General features: G+C 44.2%; 2 protein-coding genes across 3 annotated transcripts in view; one reads left to right on the forward strand and one right to left on the reverse strand.

The window, feature by feature from the left end:
- The window catches only part of VPS13C (vacuolar protein sorting 13 homolog C), a 206,026-nt gene extending 203,573 nt beyond the window's left edge, over window positions 1-2,453 (reverse strand). For both annotated transcript variants that reach the window (XM_074234293.1, XM_074234294.1), the window contains exon 1: window positions 2,290-2,453. In XM_074234293.1, coding sequence (XP_074090394.1) covers window positions 2,290-2,389 — 100 coding nt within the window. In that variant the 5' untranslated portion in view covers window positions 2,390-2,453. The remainder of the gene's footprint in view (window positions 1-2,289) is intronic.
- Window positions 2,454-12,216: 9,763 nt separating this feature from the next.
- On the forward strand, window positions 12,217-13,667 carry LOC141520057 (C2 calcium-dependent domain-containing protein 4A-like). Its single transcript, XM_074231930.1, has 2 exons — window positions 12,217-12,284; window positions 12,612-13,667. The coding sequence occupies exon 2, from the start codon at window positions 12,645-12,647 to the stop codon at window positions 13,665-13,667; it is 1,023 nt and encodes a 340-aa protein (XP_074088031.1). The 5' UTR covers window positions 12,217-12,284; window positions 12,612-12,644.
- The last annotated feature ends 2,366 nt before the right edge of the window (window positions 13,668-16,033 follow it).

A 16,033-nucleotide genomic window follows, 5' to 3' on the forward strand; every position in this document is an offset into this window, starting at 1 on the left:
TCTGTTTCCTCCTCACCGCCACCCCCCCCACTATCAACTTCAGTAACTTCCAGAGTCACAATGAGTTTCTAACACAATCTTATATCCTAAGACATCCATTCCTAAGACATCCTTCTTCCAACAACTTAATATATAGGACTTGTGAATTACCAAAAGCTTTTCTCTCAAAAGCTCTGCAAGGTGAGTATTGTAAATATGGTAGCATAGTAGATTCTGAATTTGGAGTCAGATGACTTGGTTCAAAACCAAGTCACAAAACCTCTTCTCTAGGCCACAATTTCCTCCTCTACAAAATGAGGAGAGTATGCAAGATGGCCTCTAAGGTCACTCCAGCTCCAAATGTATGATCCCCTGATACCCATTTTACAAATAAAGAAACTGAATCATAAGAGAGGTTAAATGATTTGCCCAAGGTCACACTTCTAAGGAAATTGCTCTTCAAACCCAGGTCTCTACTCATTGCAAGCATTTCTCTCAAATCTGCTCCATCTCCAAGACCTTACCTTAAATCCCCTTATCACCCCCTGTTCTTGTACTTCTACTTTTCAATGCTCCTACTCTTCATCTTCAACCAGTCCCATGATCTATCTTTTCTTCCCATTCTATTACTAATATTCTTCATTTTCAGTCCCCAATAACCTTGGATCTTCCTTTTTAAAGAAAAATTTCAATGATGCACTCTCCTTTCTCTTGCAATCCCTGAACTTGCTCTGCCTTCTCTTCCTGCCCTGCTAATTCCCAACTCTGGATACTCTCTACCATCCAACTACTCTTGAGCTGCTCACTGTTGCTGAAGGATGTCAAAGCGATGCCACCAAAGGTCATTACAAATTCATGCTCTCTTTGAATCAGGTCCTCTAGAGCTAAACTAAATCCTGTGCTCTTCCCACTACATGTCTCCCTCCTCTCTAAAGGTAGCATCAGAATGGGAAGGAAGCTCAGAGACAATTAGACTCAACCTGAACGCGAACAAGGATCACCTCGACATGATTCCTACTTATAAGTGATTATTTAGCCTTTATTTAAAAACCTCTTTCTATCAAGGAAGAAACTTCAGCTTACTTCTATGTCGCACTACTTACTACCAATCTTGCTTAAAATGAAATAAAAGCATTGCTGTTTTAGACCAATAGCAACTTCCCCTTTAATAAAATAGAATCTTGTGGTGACTTTCAACCTATAACCTCCCTCATTGACCTAATTTCCCTACAACTTAGATCTCTGAGGTTCTCTCCATTTTTCAGCTTTCTTAAATCCTTTTATTTCCAGACCATGTACTACCTTTCCAAGGGATACTTCCTTTCTCTTTCTTTCCTTTAGTCTCTCTCTAGACTTCTTTGAAGGAAAAAAATGTGTTAGAATACTTCAACAGCACATTCACATAGTTAACTAGTTAATAAGACCTGCCAATAGCAATCCTTTCTGCCAAAATTATCATAATGTACCAGGCAAAAAAAAAAAAGTGATGAAACCAATTTCCCTTTCGTACTCAATCTTCTCTCCAAAATGCACCTCTCCTTATCATAATGTTCATATTAATGGGTTGTTCATGTATTCTATCCTCAGCATATTCACCTGAAATGGGTCTTAACTGATTTCTAAAAGAGACTGTTTCTAGCTGCTCCGGATTAGATGCAAGGTTGGAAAGCTCGGGCCCTGAAGGCTCCACGTCCTTTACCCACATGCGACTCATTTCCAAAGCACTTTGATTTTAAGCTTTTAAAACTTCAAAATGCACGAGGACTTGGGCCACATCCTTCCCGGTGGCTGTGTGGTTGGCACCGGCTGGCTCTAAAGCGAAAACGCAATGCTTCTCCCCGCAACCAGCTGCCTGCTCGGCCGGGAGGCCCCCGCCGCCGGCTTCCTCTCGGGCATCCGCTCAGAAACGGAAACATTGTTTCCAAGCTGATGGCTTTGAACCTGGACGGGCGCAACACTGGCCCCGGGAGAGGAGTCTTGCCGCTGGCCTCCCAGAGAAAGGGAAGGTGGGCGGCGGGGTCTACTGAAGAAACCTTGAACTTGAGGGGCGGCAAGCTTTCCGGTAATACAGAGAGGCCGGCCCGAGGGCGCAGTCTGTTTCCGTCCCCCCAGCCGGACCTCGGCGCCCTTCCCTGGCCCCCCGAGGCTAGCTCCCAGCGCGCGGGGCGGGCCACGCGGCACAATACTGGACTTTTTCGTAAATAAGAGGTTGAGGATCGGGGGACCCCCACCACCACCGGCAGCCTGGGGGCGGGGCTTCCCGGCGGCCTAAGGAGAGAAGGGGGAGGGGGCCCCCCGGGGGTCGCTTACCGCCCCATATGCCCAGCTTCAGCTGAGACTTGTCCAGGTTCTCCACGTAGTCCCCCAGGAAGCGATTGAGGAGGTCCGCGACCACCGACTCCAGCACCATGGCGAGACGGGGAGCTGGGGGGCGGCCAAAGGGGCAGGACGGGGGGGGGAGGGGATCTCCGGAGGCGGCCGCAGCGGCGCCCAGCCCGGGAGGACCTTGGAGGTGTCCGGCCCCCGCCCCCCTCTCCCCACCCTGCCAGCTCCGGCGCGCGTGACCGGGACGTGCGCGCCCCCACGCGCGCGATTGGCCCGCCCGGTCCGCCCTGGGTCGGCACTGCCCGCTGGCGGAAAGGCGCGTCCTCGTAAAAGGGGCTACAAGGGAAGAGCCCGGATGCTTTTATTGTTGAACGTAAAGCAACCCCCGCCCCGAGAGGACCCGGAGGATCGAACCGGAAAATATCCGGAAAATAAAAAACAAGCCAAAGAGCCCCAAAGCTCGCGCCTCCCAGACGCCTCCACGCCGGGAAACTCCCCCCAAGGACCGCACTGGGCTTTAGCCCGGGCTCCACCCACCCTGGGCGCCGGTCAGCTGACGCAGCCCCTGGGGGGGCTCATACACCCAGCCCCCCCAGCTCTGTTTTGAACCTATTTCCGGCTTTCGCATCCGTTCTAAACTTATAAAAGGCAATGAAAGCAAAAAAGTTCTTTTTTTTTTTAAAGAAAGTGATACAAAATAGAAACAAGAATAGGATGAAAAATTACTTTATTTGGCTTCCTGGCTCCACCCCCGATCGACCTTGGCCTCAGTGAGGTCCATCTCCTGGTTGTTTCAATAAAAAATATGGAAAAGGAGGAGGAAGAAGTGAAAGTGGGGCGGTCTCCCTTCTTAAGCAATATCCTGACCAAGGCGGGGGAGGGGAGGAGGCAAGGAGGGATAAGGACCATGCGGCAAATTAAGTAATGGGTTTGGAAACTAGCAAGTTCAAGGCCCTCCTTTTACAGATGAGGAGTTAAGAGATTTCCACACTTAGTAACAAACCTTTTTTAGTTGGAGAATAGAAAAAATAAACCCTTTCCCAAACACTCCATTTGAATAGAATTATTTAGCTAATATTTTAGTAGTAGTGAAGGGAAATATTAAGAGTTTGTATACATCCGGTGGAGCAGTGAGTCTGAAAGATGAACAATAAACAGTCAAGAAATATGCAAAGTACTATGCTAGTTGCCTCTAGGATTAAAGAATGGTATATGATATAAATACAACTAAACAGATAAAGTATAGAAAAGTTAAAAACAAGGAAAAATTTAATGAGGTAAAATTACATTAAGAGATATAACAATAGGGGTGGCTAGGTGGCACAGTGGATAAAGCACCGGCCCTGGAGTCAGGAGTACCTGGGTTCAAATCCGGGCTCAGACACTTAATCATTACCTGTCTGTGTGGCCTTGGGCAAGCCTTGCAAAACAAAAAAAAAGGAGAGATATAACAATACAGTATGACATTCATGGTCAAATAAGTGATATTAATAAATGAGAACAGTAATGGGAGTATTCAACAAGGAGTAAGTAATGTGAATAGATTGGATCTAAGTACTGCATTCTCTAATAATGTCTAGCATTTTAAAATATTTATTTCTGAAAGGCCCCATTCCTTCCTGTCTTCTTACACCTCACTCTTCTTCAAGTACTTTATGATCTGATGACACCCACCTTCTTGATTTTCCTCACACATCACTCCATTTCCATTTCTTGAATTCTGCATTTTTTTCCTGGCTATCCCCCCCCCCCCATGCCCCCAGTTCTTGCCCTCTTTATCTCTGCTTCTTGGCTTCCCTGGTTTCTTTCAGGTTTAAGCTAAAATCTCACTTTCTTCCTGAAGGCTTTCATAATTCTCCTTAATGCTAATAAGATTATCTCTAGTCTGTCCTGTTTGTCTTTATATAGTTGTTGGCATATTGTCTCCCACATTAAGACTGAGCTTCCTGAGAGAATAGGTTTTTGCTCTTCTTTGTCTCCCCAGTACTTAGAATACTTAATGTCACATAATAAGGGCCTAATACATTCATTTTGACTTGCTTGCTCACATATAAGCAAATTTAATCTTCCTTTGAAGCTTTACTATGGCAGGGAGGTTCTTGAAAGCTATTGAAGTAATTAATCAACCAATTAGTTGATTGTGCTAAGTCCTGGGGATATCCCCTCAAAAAAAAGCAATGGATAGTCTCTATCCTCAAGGAGTCCACAATCTAATGGTGCAAACCACAAATATTAATAAACAAGGAATATATAGGATAAATAGCATTAGGATTAAGGCATTAGGATTAAGAAGGTGGGATTTTAGTGGGGATTTCATTCTAAGCATAAAAGACAGCCAGAGAAAGTACCCATGGACCAGAGGGGGCTAGGTTATAACAGGTTTTTGAATGGCAAACAAATTTGATCCTAAAGGCAAGAGGAAGCCACTGGAGTTTACTGAATAGGGGATTAACAAATAGGATCTGTGTTTTAGGAAATAGTCTTGATTTGCTGAATGAAAAATGGATTGGAGTAGGGAGAGACTTGTGTCAGACCCACCATTGCAATAATCCAAGCATGAGGTGATAATGTTGAAGGAAAAATATTAGAGAAATATTTATCTAGCTTTTCTTGTAATATTAAGGAATTCTTTTCTGGACTTGTCTGGCATTTTCTGTGGGTCTCATACTTCTTCCCCTTAGTTCAGTAAAAACTTCTTCTCAAATGTAAATTCACTAAGATAATAGAAAGTAATTGCAGTTGCTTCCCCTACCCCACCTCCACCTGACTCTCAGCCCTCCAAGGTGTATGACTGACTCTAGTCAGGTCCAAGTGGGTCACTCTTTGACCCCCACGCCCTAACTTTCCCTGCTCAGGAGGTAGGCTAGGCTCCCTATAAGTTCTGCCCACCCTCTTCTCCATGCTACTGGATCCATATGATCTCATCCCAGTTACAGATCTAATGGCTGTTGCCTTTCCCTTCTCTTTTCCCTTTCTTAACTGTCTTTGATGTTCTCACCAGCCCAGTTTATAGTTGTTTCTTCTTTGCTTAAACTTAACAATCTTCTTAAAAACTAACTTTCTTGTTTGCTAAAGAACTCAAACTTGTGAATTTTTGCAGTAACCTATGAATTAAAAATTGTCTTTTCTTACTCTCCTCAGAGTCTCCTGTGATTTCTTTACCCAAAATAAACCCACATGGTTCCTTAAGCCCCCTATCCCAGAGCCCATTTTCTCCAACTTCAATAAAGGCCTGCACTAGAATTGAGGCAATGTCAGAAAAAAATAAGGGGATGCATTCAAAATGGTTGCAAAGGAATCACCAGGCCTTGACAACAGATTGAACTTGATGGGTGAGATAATGAGGATTCCAGGAAGACTTCTAGGTTGTGTGCATGAGGGAGTAAGATAATATTTTTCTCTAGTAATAGAGAAGGTAGGAAGAGGGTGAGACAGTTTAGGAGGAAAGATAAGTGTCCTATTTTAGACATTGTTAACAGAATTTTAAATGTAGTCTCTAACCTGTGAGTAATGAGAGAGACAAAAATAAAGCTTGTCAGAGGCAGACTGTCAAAATCAAATAACTAATTAGTTTCAGAAGCTCTCCTGAGAAAAACCCATCCTGGGGTGTGTGTGTGTGTGTGTGTGTGTGTGTGTATGTGTGTGTGTGTGTGTGTGTTTGTGTGTGTGTGTGTGTGTCTCTGTGTCTGTGTGTGTCTGTGTGTGTCTGTGTCTGTGATAAATGGTAAGGGAGGTTGATCACAACACAATCATTCCTAAACTTAAAGCAGTTTCTCCCCCAAGTCCAGGAATGTAAAATAATACAGGTGAAACATTTCTGGGGAAACAGTCCTTCTCAATTGTGTGTGTGTGTGTGGGGGGTCATTACTTTCCTGGAATACAGAACTAAACTTCTGTGATGGGAACAGGTTTTAGTTTTTTGATTTGCTTCACTTAACATATAAAGGTGTAATACAGGCTGAGAATATAGCTATTAAGAGTGATGTATCATTCAACCTGCATTGTAAGTCTCTTAACTCCCAAACTAGAGTCTGCTAGGAAAATAAATCTCTGAAAACTAAAATATTAGTAAATTTATTATACAGATCACATTGATCAATATGAAAATCATAAATTTCTCTCACAGCATATTGCATTTAAGATGTCTACTGAATGTCCAGTCTGAGACATGCAAAAGGCAATTAGAGATGTGAGATGGGAAATCAGAGAGTTTGGGGCAGAACAGAAAGATTTGAGAATCAGTAGCATGAAGATGGTAATTAAATGCAAGGGAGTAGATTCAATCACCAAGTGAAATAGAATAGAGGGAAATAAAGAGAAAACAGCCTAGAAAAGAACCTACCATTACCAGGTGTGATTTGGAACAGGATCCAGCAAAAGAATTAGAGAAGGAGGGGTCAAATAGGTAGGAGAAAAATAGAGTGGTGACCAGAAAAACCTAGAGAGAAAAGATTATCTGGCAGATTTCATAGCCAAAATCCAATGAAGGAACTCCTGTAGAGGAGGGACCAGCCAACATCATCAGCTGCCAACCCAACTGTCACATAGTGCAAGCAAACCAACCTAGTTGAAAAAAGATACTTCGATGGAGAGACAGGAGGCAGCATATACTAGGCAAATCAAACCACTAACACCATCTCCTCTTAGATTCTTATCAAGACAGTTCAAGACCCTGAACCCAAGACCCCTGAGAAAGCAATGTATTGTTTACTTCTCTTAGTCAACATCTTGAGAAACAAATGTTCCTGTAGGTGCTACAACCACAGCTCTCAAAATCTTCAAAAAGAAAATTCTTAGCACTGAATTCATTGGCACAGTCAAAAGGTTTAACATCAGAACATGTCATTTTATCAATAGCAATGACACTGAAAAAGAGGCATTGACATCTGCTTTGTTATTGCATCCTAAGGCCCATGAGATGTTTCCATCTGACAACCAAAACCTTCCATAGATATTATATCCCCTATTAAAATGTGAGCTCCTTGAGAACGGTGGACTGTCTAATTTCCATTCATACTTGCAGGACTAAGCAAAGAACTTTGCATGCCATTAAGCTTAATAAGTGCTTTTTCATTCAGACCTAACCTGGCTTGCAAGGCTTCATCAGATATGGACACAATGAAAACCTATGTGTCTCTTACCTAAGGACCAGTTTAGCTAAGTTTAGAAGGATTCATCCCGAGATGACTGCAGAGTAATGAAATTTTACCAATTGCAACTTTCAAAGACTCTTAAGTCATGGAGATGCTCCACAGATCCTTGAGGTATACAAATAATCCTCTCAACTCTTAGAGGTAGACAGGAAGATGGCATCTTACAGAGGTTGACCTAAGAGAGAGGGATTAAATGACCTATCCAGGATTCCATAGCTAGCAGAAGATAAGGTGGAGGGGGGAGGGGGGGGAGGGGGGGGAGGGGGAGGGGAGGGGGAGAAAGAAGAAGCCTTTCCCATTTCTCTTTAATCTTTGTGACTTCTCTCTGAGGCCAACCCCAAGTTGTTCTGTCTCTATTCTTCCCCATTAGACTATGAATCCCTAAGGAGCAGGAAATGTTTTTGGCCTTTCCTTGTATCCTCAGCATTTATCATAGTGCTTGGTATATATGCACATATATATACATATATAATACAATTATATGTATATAATTATATATATATATATATGTATGTATAAATGGTAGTTGACTGACAGACTGAATTAGACTGATCTCTAAGATTCCTTCAAACTCTATAGCCAAAGTTGCTGAGATTCTTATGATCCAAAAGGGCAACAAACATCATTATCCCAAGCATTAATTGAGTATCCATTGCTGTGAGTATATTATACAAAAGGGAACTTCATTAACATAATCAAAAACAAATTAATTTCAATTAGTTCAAGAAAAGATATTCATACTCAACATGAAAAAATTTTCAGAGATGGAAAATGTAAGAAACAGGAGTAACAAAGGATTAAACAAGAAAATAAACATTCTTGTTCATGTCAAATGTTTATGACAAAATCCAAAGGTAGATCTAGTCATTAAATTTTTTTAATCAAATTTTTCTTAAAAAAAAGTTTCCCAACCTCCTCTTTACCACTCCCTTTTTTCCCCTCTTGTGGTGTAGAGAAAATGTAGTAAGAAGTTACAAGACAAAGAGGAATGTTAAAAATAAAAAGAATGTAAGAGTATAGAGAAAATGTTTTAAAAAATTAAATTAAAATAGGATAGATGATGAAGAAGGAAGGTATAGAGTTAAAAGGATATGGGAAGGACAAGAAAAAAAGCAGGTATAGTAACATTTTTGTAGCCACAACTTCTTATCTTCATATTATTCATTCATTCAACAGACATTTATTATATGCAAACAGACCACTCGACTAATGCTTAGTCTAACCAGCTTTCAAACATTCACTTCAAAGAATCACCAACAGCCTAATGGCCTGTGTGTTCTGTTTATGCTTTTCTCATGGAACTGTTTTGCAGCACTATAACTGAGTGTTCCGATAGCTGCTTATGTGAGCTACAGAAGTGACAGCAGTCTTTCTTGGAGCACATGTGGCTCCTGCCTGTACACGTGGTCTACTTGGCTACTCGTGGCTGAGAAGTGAGGATAGCATGTGGTTGTGGAGAGTCACAAGATATGTCGACCATATGCAGGCCATGAAACAGACAGCTATACTTGCTGCCATCTGCAGATCTTGTGTGTAGATATTATCTAATATATTACTTTAAAAGATTAATTGCTAATAAAAAGTTTTTTTGCTTAGTCAGAGGCAGAAACATTTTCATGATGTTGTGCATGAAAACAACCTGAAACATTAACATTGAAACATTTAATCTAAGAATGTGACTTTAATCATTAACCAATATTTTTTCTTTTTTTAATACTTCAGAATCCATGTTGTTTTCTTCCACCACAGTTACCTTTTATTCTCTCTTCTTTCCTCTTTTCTTCAGTAACCCTAATCTCCCTGTCTGTCTCCCTCTTTCTCTCTGATTCTATTTCCATGGTTCCCTCTGTCTATCTCTCTGACTCTTTCCCTAGTTTCCTCTATCTCTCTTTCTCTGTCTCTATTTCCCTAGCTCTCTCTCTCTCTCTCTCTCTCTCTCTCTCTCTCTCTCTCTCTCTCTCTCTCTTTCTCTCTCTCAACAATTTCCTATCCATAAAATAGATTCAAATCACAAATCCTAAGTACAAACTTGATCATACAAGTATAGTGGACCAAAGAAATTGTTGAGAATGAAGAAGTAGAGTTTTAGTACTTCCAACAGAACTAAGGGGAGGGAATGAACATTTATAAGTGATTATTATGTATCAGGAACCATGCTAAAAGTTTTTTTTATAAATATCTCCTTTATTCTTTAAAATGACCCTATAAGGTAAGGACTATTATTTTCTCCATTTTTCAATTGAGGAAACTGAGGCAAACAGAGGCCAAGTGACTTGCCTAGGGTTAGATAAACTAAGTAAATGTCTAAAGCCAGATGTAAATTTAGGTCTTCCCTACTTCAGGCCCATCGCTCTGTGACATACCTCTAATAGAAGTCTATGTCGAGAGATAGAAGAATGCCCTAAACTAAAATGTATGGCATTCTTCACATGAGGGTCTCCCCATTCCTGCTTCTTCCTGGTAAAAGTGTGGCAGAAAGAAAATATACTTTGGAGTTGGGACACCTGAATTTGAATTCCAACAAAGCTAACTATGACCTGTTTGACTTTGGGCACTAAACGTCTATGACTCTCAGTTTCTTCATCCATAAAATGAATGACTAAATGATCTCTAAGATTTCTTCTGACTCTAAACCCTCCTATTCTATGAAGCTGTCTATAAAATTTGATTCCATTGCTGGTTTCTTTATGTGAGTCCATTACAAGTTATTTAGATAGACTCTCCATTCAATCTAGTCTCTTAAATGATGTAGATATTTTAAAATGCCTCAGTGAGATAATAGACATAGTATTATAAGATGATTTATAAATTATAAATTGCTTTATAAATATGAGCTAGTTTTGTGAGACAGACTGGTGTAGGAAGAAGGAAATAAGCATTTCTTAATCATTTATTAGTTAACCCTGATTGCTTGGCATGCAGAGTCCTCTTCAGTCAGCCTAATTCATATCTGACCACTGGACCCAGATGGCTCTAGAAAAGAAACTGAAGCTGGTGACTCAGCAAAGCAATCCCCTCCCTCAAATCCAATTTACTCCAATTCATTGATATCAAGGTCTTCTTCCCGGTGCTGTGCTAAGCACTTTACAAATATCAGCATAACCTGTTTCACAGATAATGAAACTGAGCTAGACAGAAGTTAAGTGACTTGTCCAGGATCACACATCTTATAAATATCTGAGGTCACATTTGACCTCTGATATTCTTGATTGCAATGTATGACCAAGTGTGCTTAACCTGAGACCCACAGTGGCTGATCAAGGGCAGCCAAAGTGATTTGGGGCTAGTAAAGAAAAGAAAGAAAAAAGAGGGCTTGTGTCGCCAGTTTGCTAGCTGCGGGGCCATTCCTATTACTCACAGGGGTTGCTGTTTGTCCTTGGTTCTCAAAAAAGACCACGACCTCAGGGAGGTGACACTTTGACACACAAGTGAATTGGCTTTAAGTGAGGGGGCGGTTATGCAAAGTCACCAATCTCACTTTCTCCCCTGCAGCCAGATATCTGCCTGTGGCATTAAATACAACCTCTTTAGCCTGGCAACTAAGGCTTTCCGTATCTGGGTTCCACCTACCTTTCTAGCTTAATTTCACATTACTTCCATTTATCAACTTTGTTCCACTAACTTGTATTACCAAGTGTTTCTCCATCCCTTACCCCCTATGCATTCACACAATGAACTAGATTTGCTTTGGGTCCTTCTACTTCTAGGGGCTGCAAGGGGGTTTCCTGCTTCTCATCTAGAAGAGGATAAATATTTCAGGAGTTCCTCGCAGACATCAAGGATCATTGCTGTGTGAACATCTGCTCACACTAAAAGACTGTGCTTCGAGTCAGGTTTGAAATGCAAATGAACTTCAAAATTCTGTGACTCTAAACATGTACGGGTGTTCTTTTATATATGATGGGGGTTAAAAATACTTGCACTGCCCCCTTTTGAAAATTGCCAAAGTGGACTGCTTCTAATTGGATGTGACTTGGAAAATATTAATCTAATTTATTTATGCTAATGTGTCCCCCATACCAGGCTTACTATGTTGTCCCTCCCAGAATTTCTAGATTTTAACATTCTTTATCCAATAGAAATATCAATTATTATTATTATTATTAACTTCAGGGACTTTGCAAGTAAACCTACTGTTGTGTTTTGGAAAATATTCCTTCCCTCAATTTATGTGCAATTCTCTTTGATATTCTATTATTAAGGACTTTTCTTTGGGGTTAAAGAATGTTAAAATCCAGAAATCTTCAGAGGGGGCAACATATTGAGGCTAGTATCAGGGAATCTTTTGCATAAATTAGATTAATAGTCTTTCCAAATAGGAGAGAATAACTAGCTATTTTCAAAAGCGGCAAATTCATACACAAAACCTGGGTGGGGGGGGACCCGAGTGCAACACAAGGAGGATATGTCAGATAGCTGGCCAGGTTTGGCTTGCTGTGAATAAGTCGGAAAGGCTGCTGAAGACCAAAAAGCAGTGGGGGTCGGAAGTGTCAGAGCCAAACGCCACAGTTTTGCAGTTCGGACAGGGTTTCCTGAAGTCTCCGGGGCTCTGCCATGTGGCAAGAAGAAGGTGGGAGGCCAGGGAGGGCCGCGCGGTGGCCCGTGACGCAACGGCTGGGGGCGGGGCTCAGCTTGCGGCTCGGCGGCTCCCGATTGGCCGGACGTTGGCCCGCAACTCTTATAAAGTTGCATCGGGCCCGGGTCTCGTTCCCGCACCTGGGCGGCCGCAGGTGTCCGGGCAGGTGTCCCCGCAGACGCCGCGGGTCAGCCAGCAGGAGGCTCTAATCGTGAAGCGCAGGTGTGCGCGGAGGCTCGCGTCGTCTGCAGGTAACCCGGGGCTTGGAAGGTTCCTGCCTGGGACCTTGGGGGTGACTTGTCCCCCTCCCTCTCTCAGGGAAAACCCGCAGTCGTCTGGGGATCCACGGGAGAAACGGGGCGAAGTTAGATAATAGTTTGGGATTATGAAGGAAAGTGAGTTCTGTTGGAGTCAGGAGGGAGGGAGAGGTGAGAAGGGCGGGAAAAAGGAAAGGTTTTTATTTCCAAGCCCCTTGGGTCAAGCTGAGATGTGCCCCGGGGAGGCCAACCCGGGAGGCCGGGGAGGGCGAAGGCGTCCCTGCTGCGCGCTGACGCGCGGCGCCCGCTTGTGTGTTCTAGCCGCCCAGGAGCCCCGCCGGCCCCGCCGCTGCCATGTGGTGCGTGGAGCGGCTGCTGCGGGCACGGCCGCGCCCGGCGCCCGCCCCGGCCTGCGCGCTTCCCTGCCTGGCCAACGTGCTCACCCCGCACAGCATCCCGGAGTTCTGCATCCCGCCCAGGCTCCTGGCCGCGCCCTCCCCGGCCCCGGGCCCGGCTCGGCGGCCCGAGGCCCCGGACCCGACGGACTGGGACCCGCGCTCGCAGGCCGCGCTCTCGCTGCCGCACCTGCCGCGCCGGCCCACCTCGTACGGCTTCTGCGCGCTGCTGGAGAGCCCCAACACCCGCCGCAAGGAATCGCTGCTCCTGGGGGGCTCCGCCGCGCTCCTCCCGGGGGGCTCCGCCGCGCTCCTCCCGGGGGGCTCCGCCGCGCTCCTCCCGGGGGGCTCCGCCGCGCTCCTCCCGCGGCCCCGGGCTCACACCTACGGCGGCGGCGGCGAGGCTTCCCGGGACCCGCCCTCGGCCCCGCCGCCCCGGAGCCGCTGGCGCTGCCGCCGCCTCCTGCGGGCCCCCGACGCGCTGCTGGGCCGGCCCCGGGCCCGGGCCCGCTCCGCCTCCAGCGCCGACGAGGACTCGGAGGACTCGGACGTGGGGGCCGCGCGCCGCGATGCCCCGGCCCCGGCCCCGGCCCCGGCCCCGGCCCCGGCCCCGGCCCCGGCCCCGGGGGGCGGCCGCTGCGTGGCGCTGGGCCGCGACGGCGCGCTCCTGCACCTGGCGGCCGACTACTGCCCGGCGTCGCGGCGGCTGCGCGTCCGCCTGCTCCGAGCCGAGGGGCTCCGCGGCGGCTGCAGAGTCAGCCTGGCCCTGGTGCCGCCCGGGAAGACGCGCAAGCGGCGCGGAGCCGCGGGGCCGCGGGGCCGAGACCCCGGCTGCGTCCAGGACTTCTTCTTCGAGGGCCTCTCGGAGGACGCGCTGCGCCGCGCGGAGCTGAGGGTCAAAGCCCAGAAGGAGGGCCGCGGCCCGGAGCGGGGCCGCCTGCTGGGCCGGGGGCAGCTGGCGCTGAGCTCGCTGCTGCTCTGAGCGCGGCCCCGGCGGCCCGCCGCTGCGCCCCGGCCCCGGCCCCGCCCAGCCGCTGCGCCCCGGCCCAGCCGCTGCGCCCCGGCCCCGAGGAGGAGATGAAAGCGGGCCCGCGGCACCCACTTCAAATCCGCCCTCAGACACTCAATAATTACCTAGCTGCGTGACCTTGGGCGAGTCACTTGACTTGGGAAAAAGAAATAAAAGTGTATTTTTCTTTAAAGTAGTGATCTGGTTCACAGTCTATGGGGTTAGAACCCAGGGGATGTAAGGGAGGACGTTTAAGCCACCATCTGTGGGAGGTCGAGTTCTGGAGATGGGAAGACCCGGGCCGGACTCAAGCCTCAGAGAGACCCTGGGGAAATACTTCATCTCTCTGAGCTGAATTCAGTGTCTCCACTTGTAAAAATGGTTAATTGTAACACCCACCTCATAAGTTGGCAGCGGGTATAGAGTGCATTTGGAAAACTTAAACTTGATACACACTATATAAAATTTCCTCCTACTTACATTATTTGAAACTTGTTATTTATTATATAGTATTATTATAATTGTATCAAATTATGTATAATTTTATTGTGTATTATATTTTTGTTATATAAACTTCATATATATTATGTAAACTTTTCCCTACATACATTATATAAACTTCTTACATACTCTACATAACCTTTTTCTTACAGACATTATATAAACTTCATACATACATGCACTTGAATCTGCTCTGAAGCAGTAAATTCATTCCTTTTGGGAAATGAGGTTCTAATACCCACTGTCTCTCCAGTACTTCAAACACTCATCCCAGTCCTTGATGCTCTGAAGTGGCAGAGAAGTGCCACTTAGACTATTTGTGTTGCTGGATTCCAGAACCAAGACCTAAATAAAGTCTTGGATACAAGAAATCCCATGTCCTCACTGACTCGTTCTTGCCTTCTGGTAGATTCAGTGGTCCAACAAAGCCAGGCATATTTTTTAAACTTTTTTTCTCTCCCATTTTCTGTCTCTCTCAAGTTTGCAAAACTTAAAGTATTTTAGAAATGGAAGCTTCTATTATTTTATTGAGAATGTTAGTCAATCTTGAAGAAAGTAAATCAGACAATAAAATAGGAAGAATAGTAAGGTTCCCTCTTCCTAAAGAAATGACTGGTTAGTCCTTCTTTGTTAATAGGGTACAAGTATGGCATAAGGTTTTTCCATCTAAATCTGCTATAATTGCACCAATCGTTGATGATATGCTCCATTGTTACTACCCCAAGAATAGATTTTATTAAATACTTTATTTTAATCTGAATGAAATCTGTCTTGAACCAGAAAGATAATGATAATGCAATTCAGCAAGCACTTAGGTGTCTACTGTGTTCAATAGAGTCAATAAAAGAGTGAATAGAGGGACAGATTTGACCTTTCTACATCTATGGCAGAAATTTTCTCTCTGGGAGCTCCCCAGCTAATAAATTTACAATTCTGGCTCTCCCTTCCCCCAAAATACAAAATATTACACTTGGGATGCAAGAATACACCTACACAATTGTAGCCTACTTTGTGAAATTCTAGCATGCTAGGAGTCTGGAATTAGAAAAACCTGAGTTCAACTCCCACTTCAGAAAGGTACTAGCCATTTTACCCTGAGCAAGTCACTTAACCTTTTTCGGCCTTCCTCGTGAAGGATCTAGATTTAATGGTCTCAAGGCTCCCTTCTAGCTCTAAAACTATTATCTTATGATCTCCATAAATATACTATTGGGAATCCATACATTGTACTAAGGGCTTCCTCTAGATCTCTTGACATTGTGAGGATATATGTCCAGTCCGTTATTTTTCAGGTGATAATTTGATAGTATTCTCTATACTATTCTTGCGCAATTCTTCATTAATAAAAAGTTGCACCTTGCTCATGTCCACCATATCACTTTCCATTGACCTTTGAGTGATTCTCAACTTTAATTCTTTGGAAATTATTATTTTCCATGACTCATAACAAGTTAGTACCTCTAAAAGGATTGTTATTTAAAAAGATGATCCTTTGTTTTACAGATAAATTTGGGGTCATTAGAAGCACCTAGTAAGGATAAGAAATTTAAAATAACACAATGCTTATAATCAAATTATAATATTGATAAGAAATGACAGTTACATCTATTATACATCTATCTATAATCTATCATCCTTATTTTAAATTAAAAAATTATTTTAAAAAAACCTTAGACCTTAAAGGGATTTAGTGATTTACTATGATAAATCAACTAATAAATGTCAGAAATGGGATTTGATCCTAGGTCTCTGCTGACTTATAGACCTGGACTCTTTCCACTATTCACAGATTTCAAGAAATGGAGAGGCAAAGGTTGTTGAATTCAAATATCTAGAAC

This window comes from Macrotis lagotis, chromosome 4, assembly GCF_037893015.1.
Source record: "Macrotis lagotis isolate mMagLag1 chromosome 4, bilby.v1.9.chrom.fasta, whole genome shotgun sequence".
NCBI classification, from domain to species: domain Eukaryota; kingdom Metazoa; phylum Chordata; class Mammalia; order Peramelemorphia; family Peramelidae; genus Macrotis; species Macrotis lagotis.

What these genes read in the sequence shown, in the direction of transcription:
- LOC141520057 (XM_074231930.1), top strand. Translation starts at nt 12,645, where the DNA reads ATGTGGTGCGTGGAGCGGCTGCTGCGGGCACGGCCGCGCCCGGCGCCC.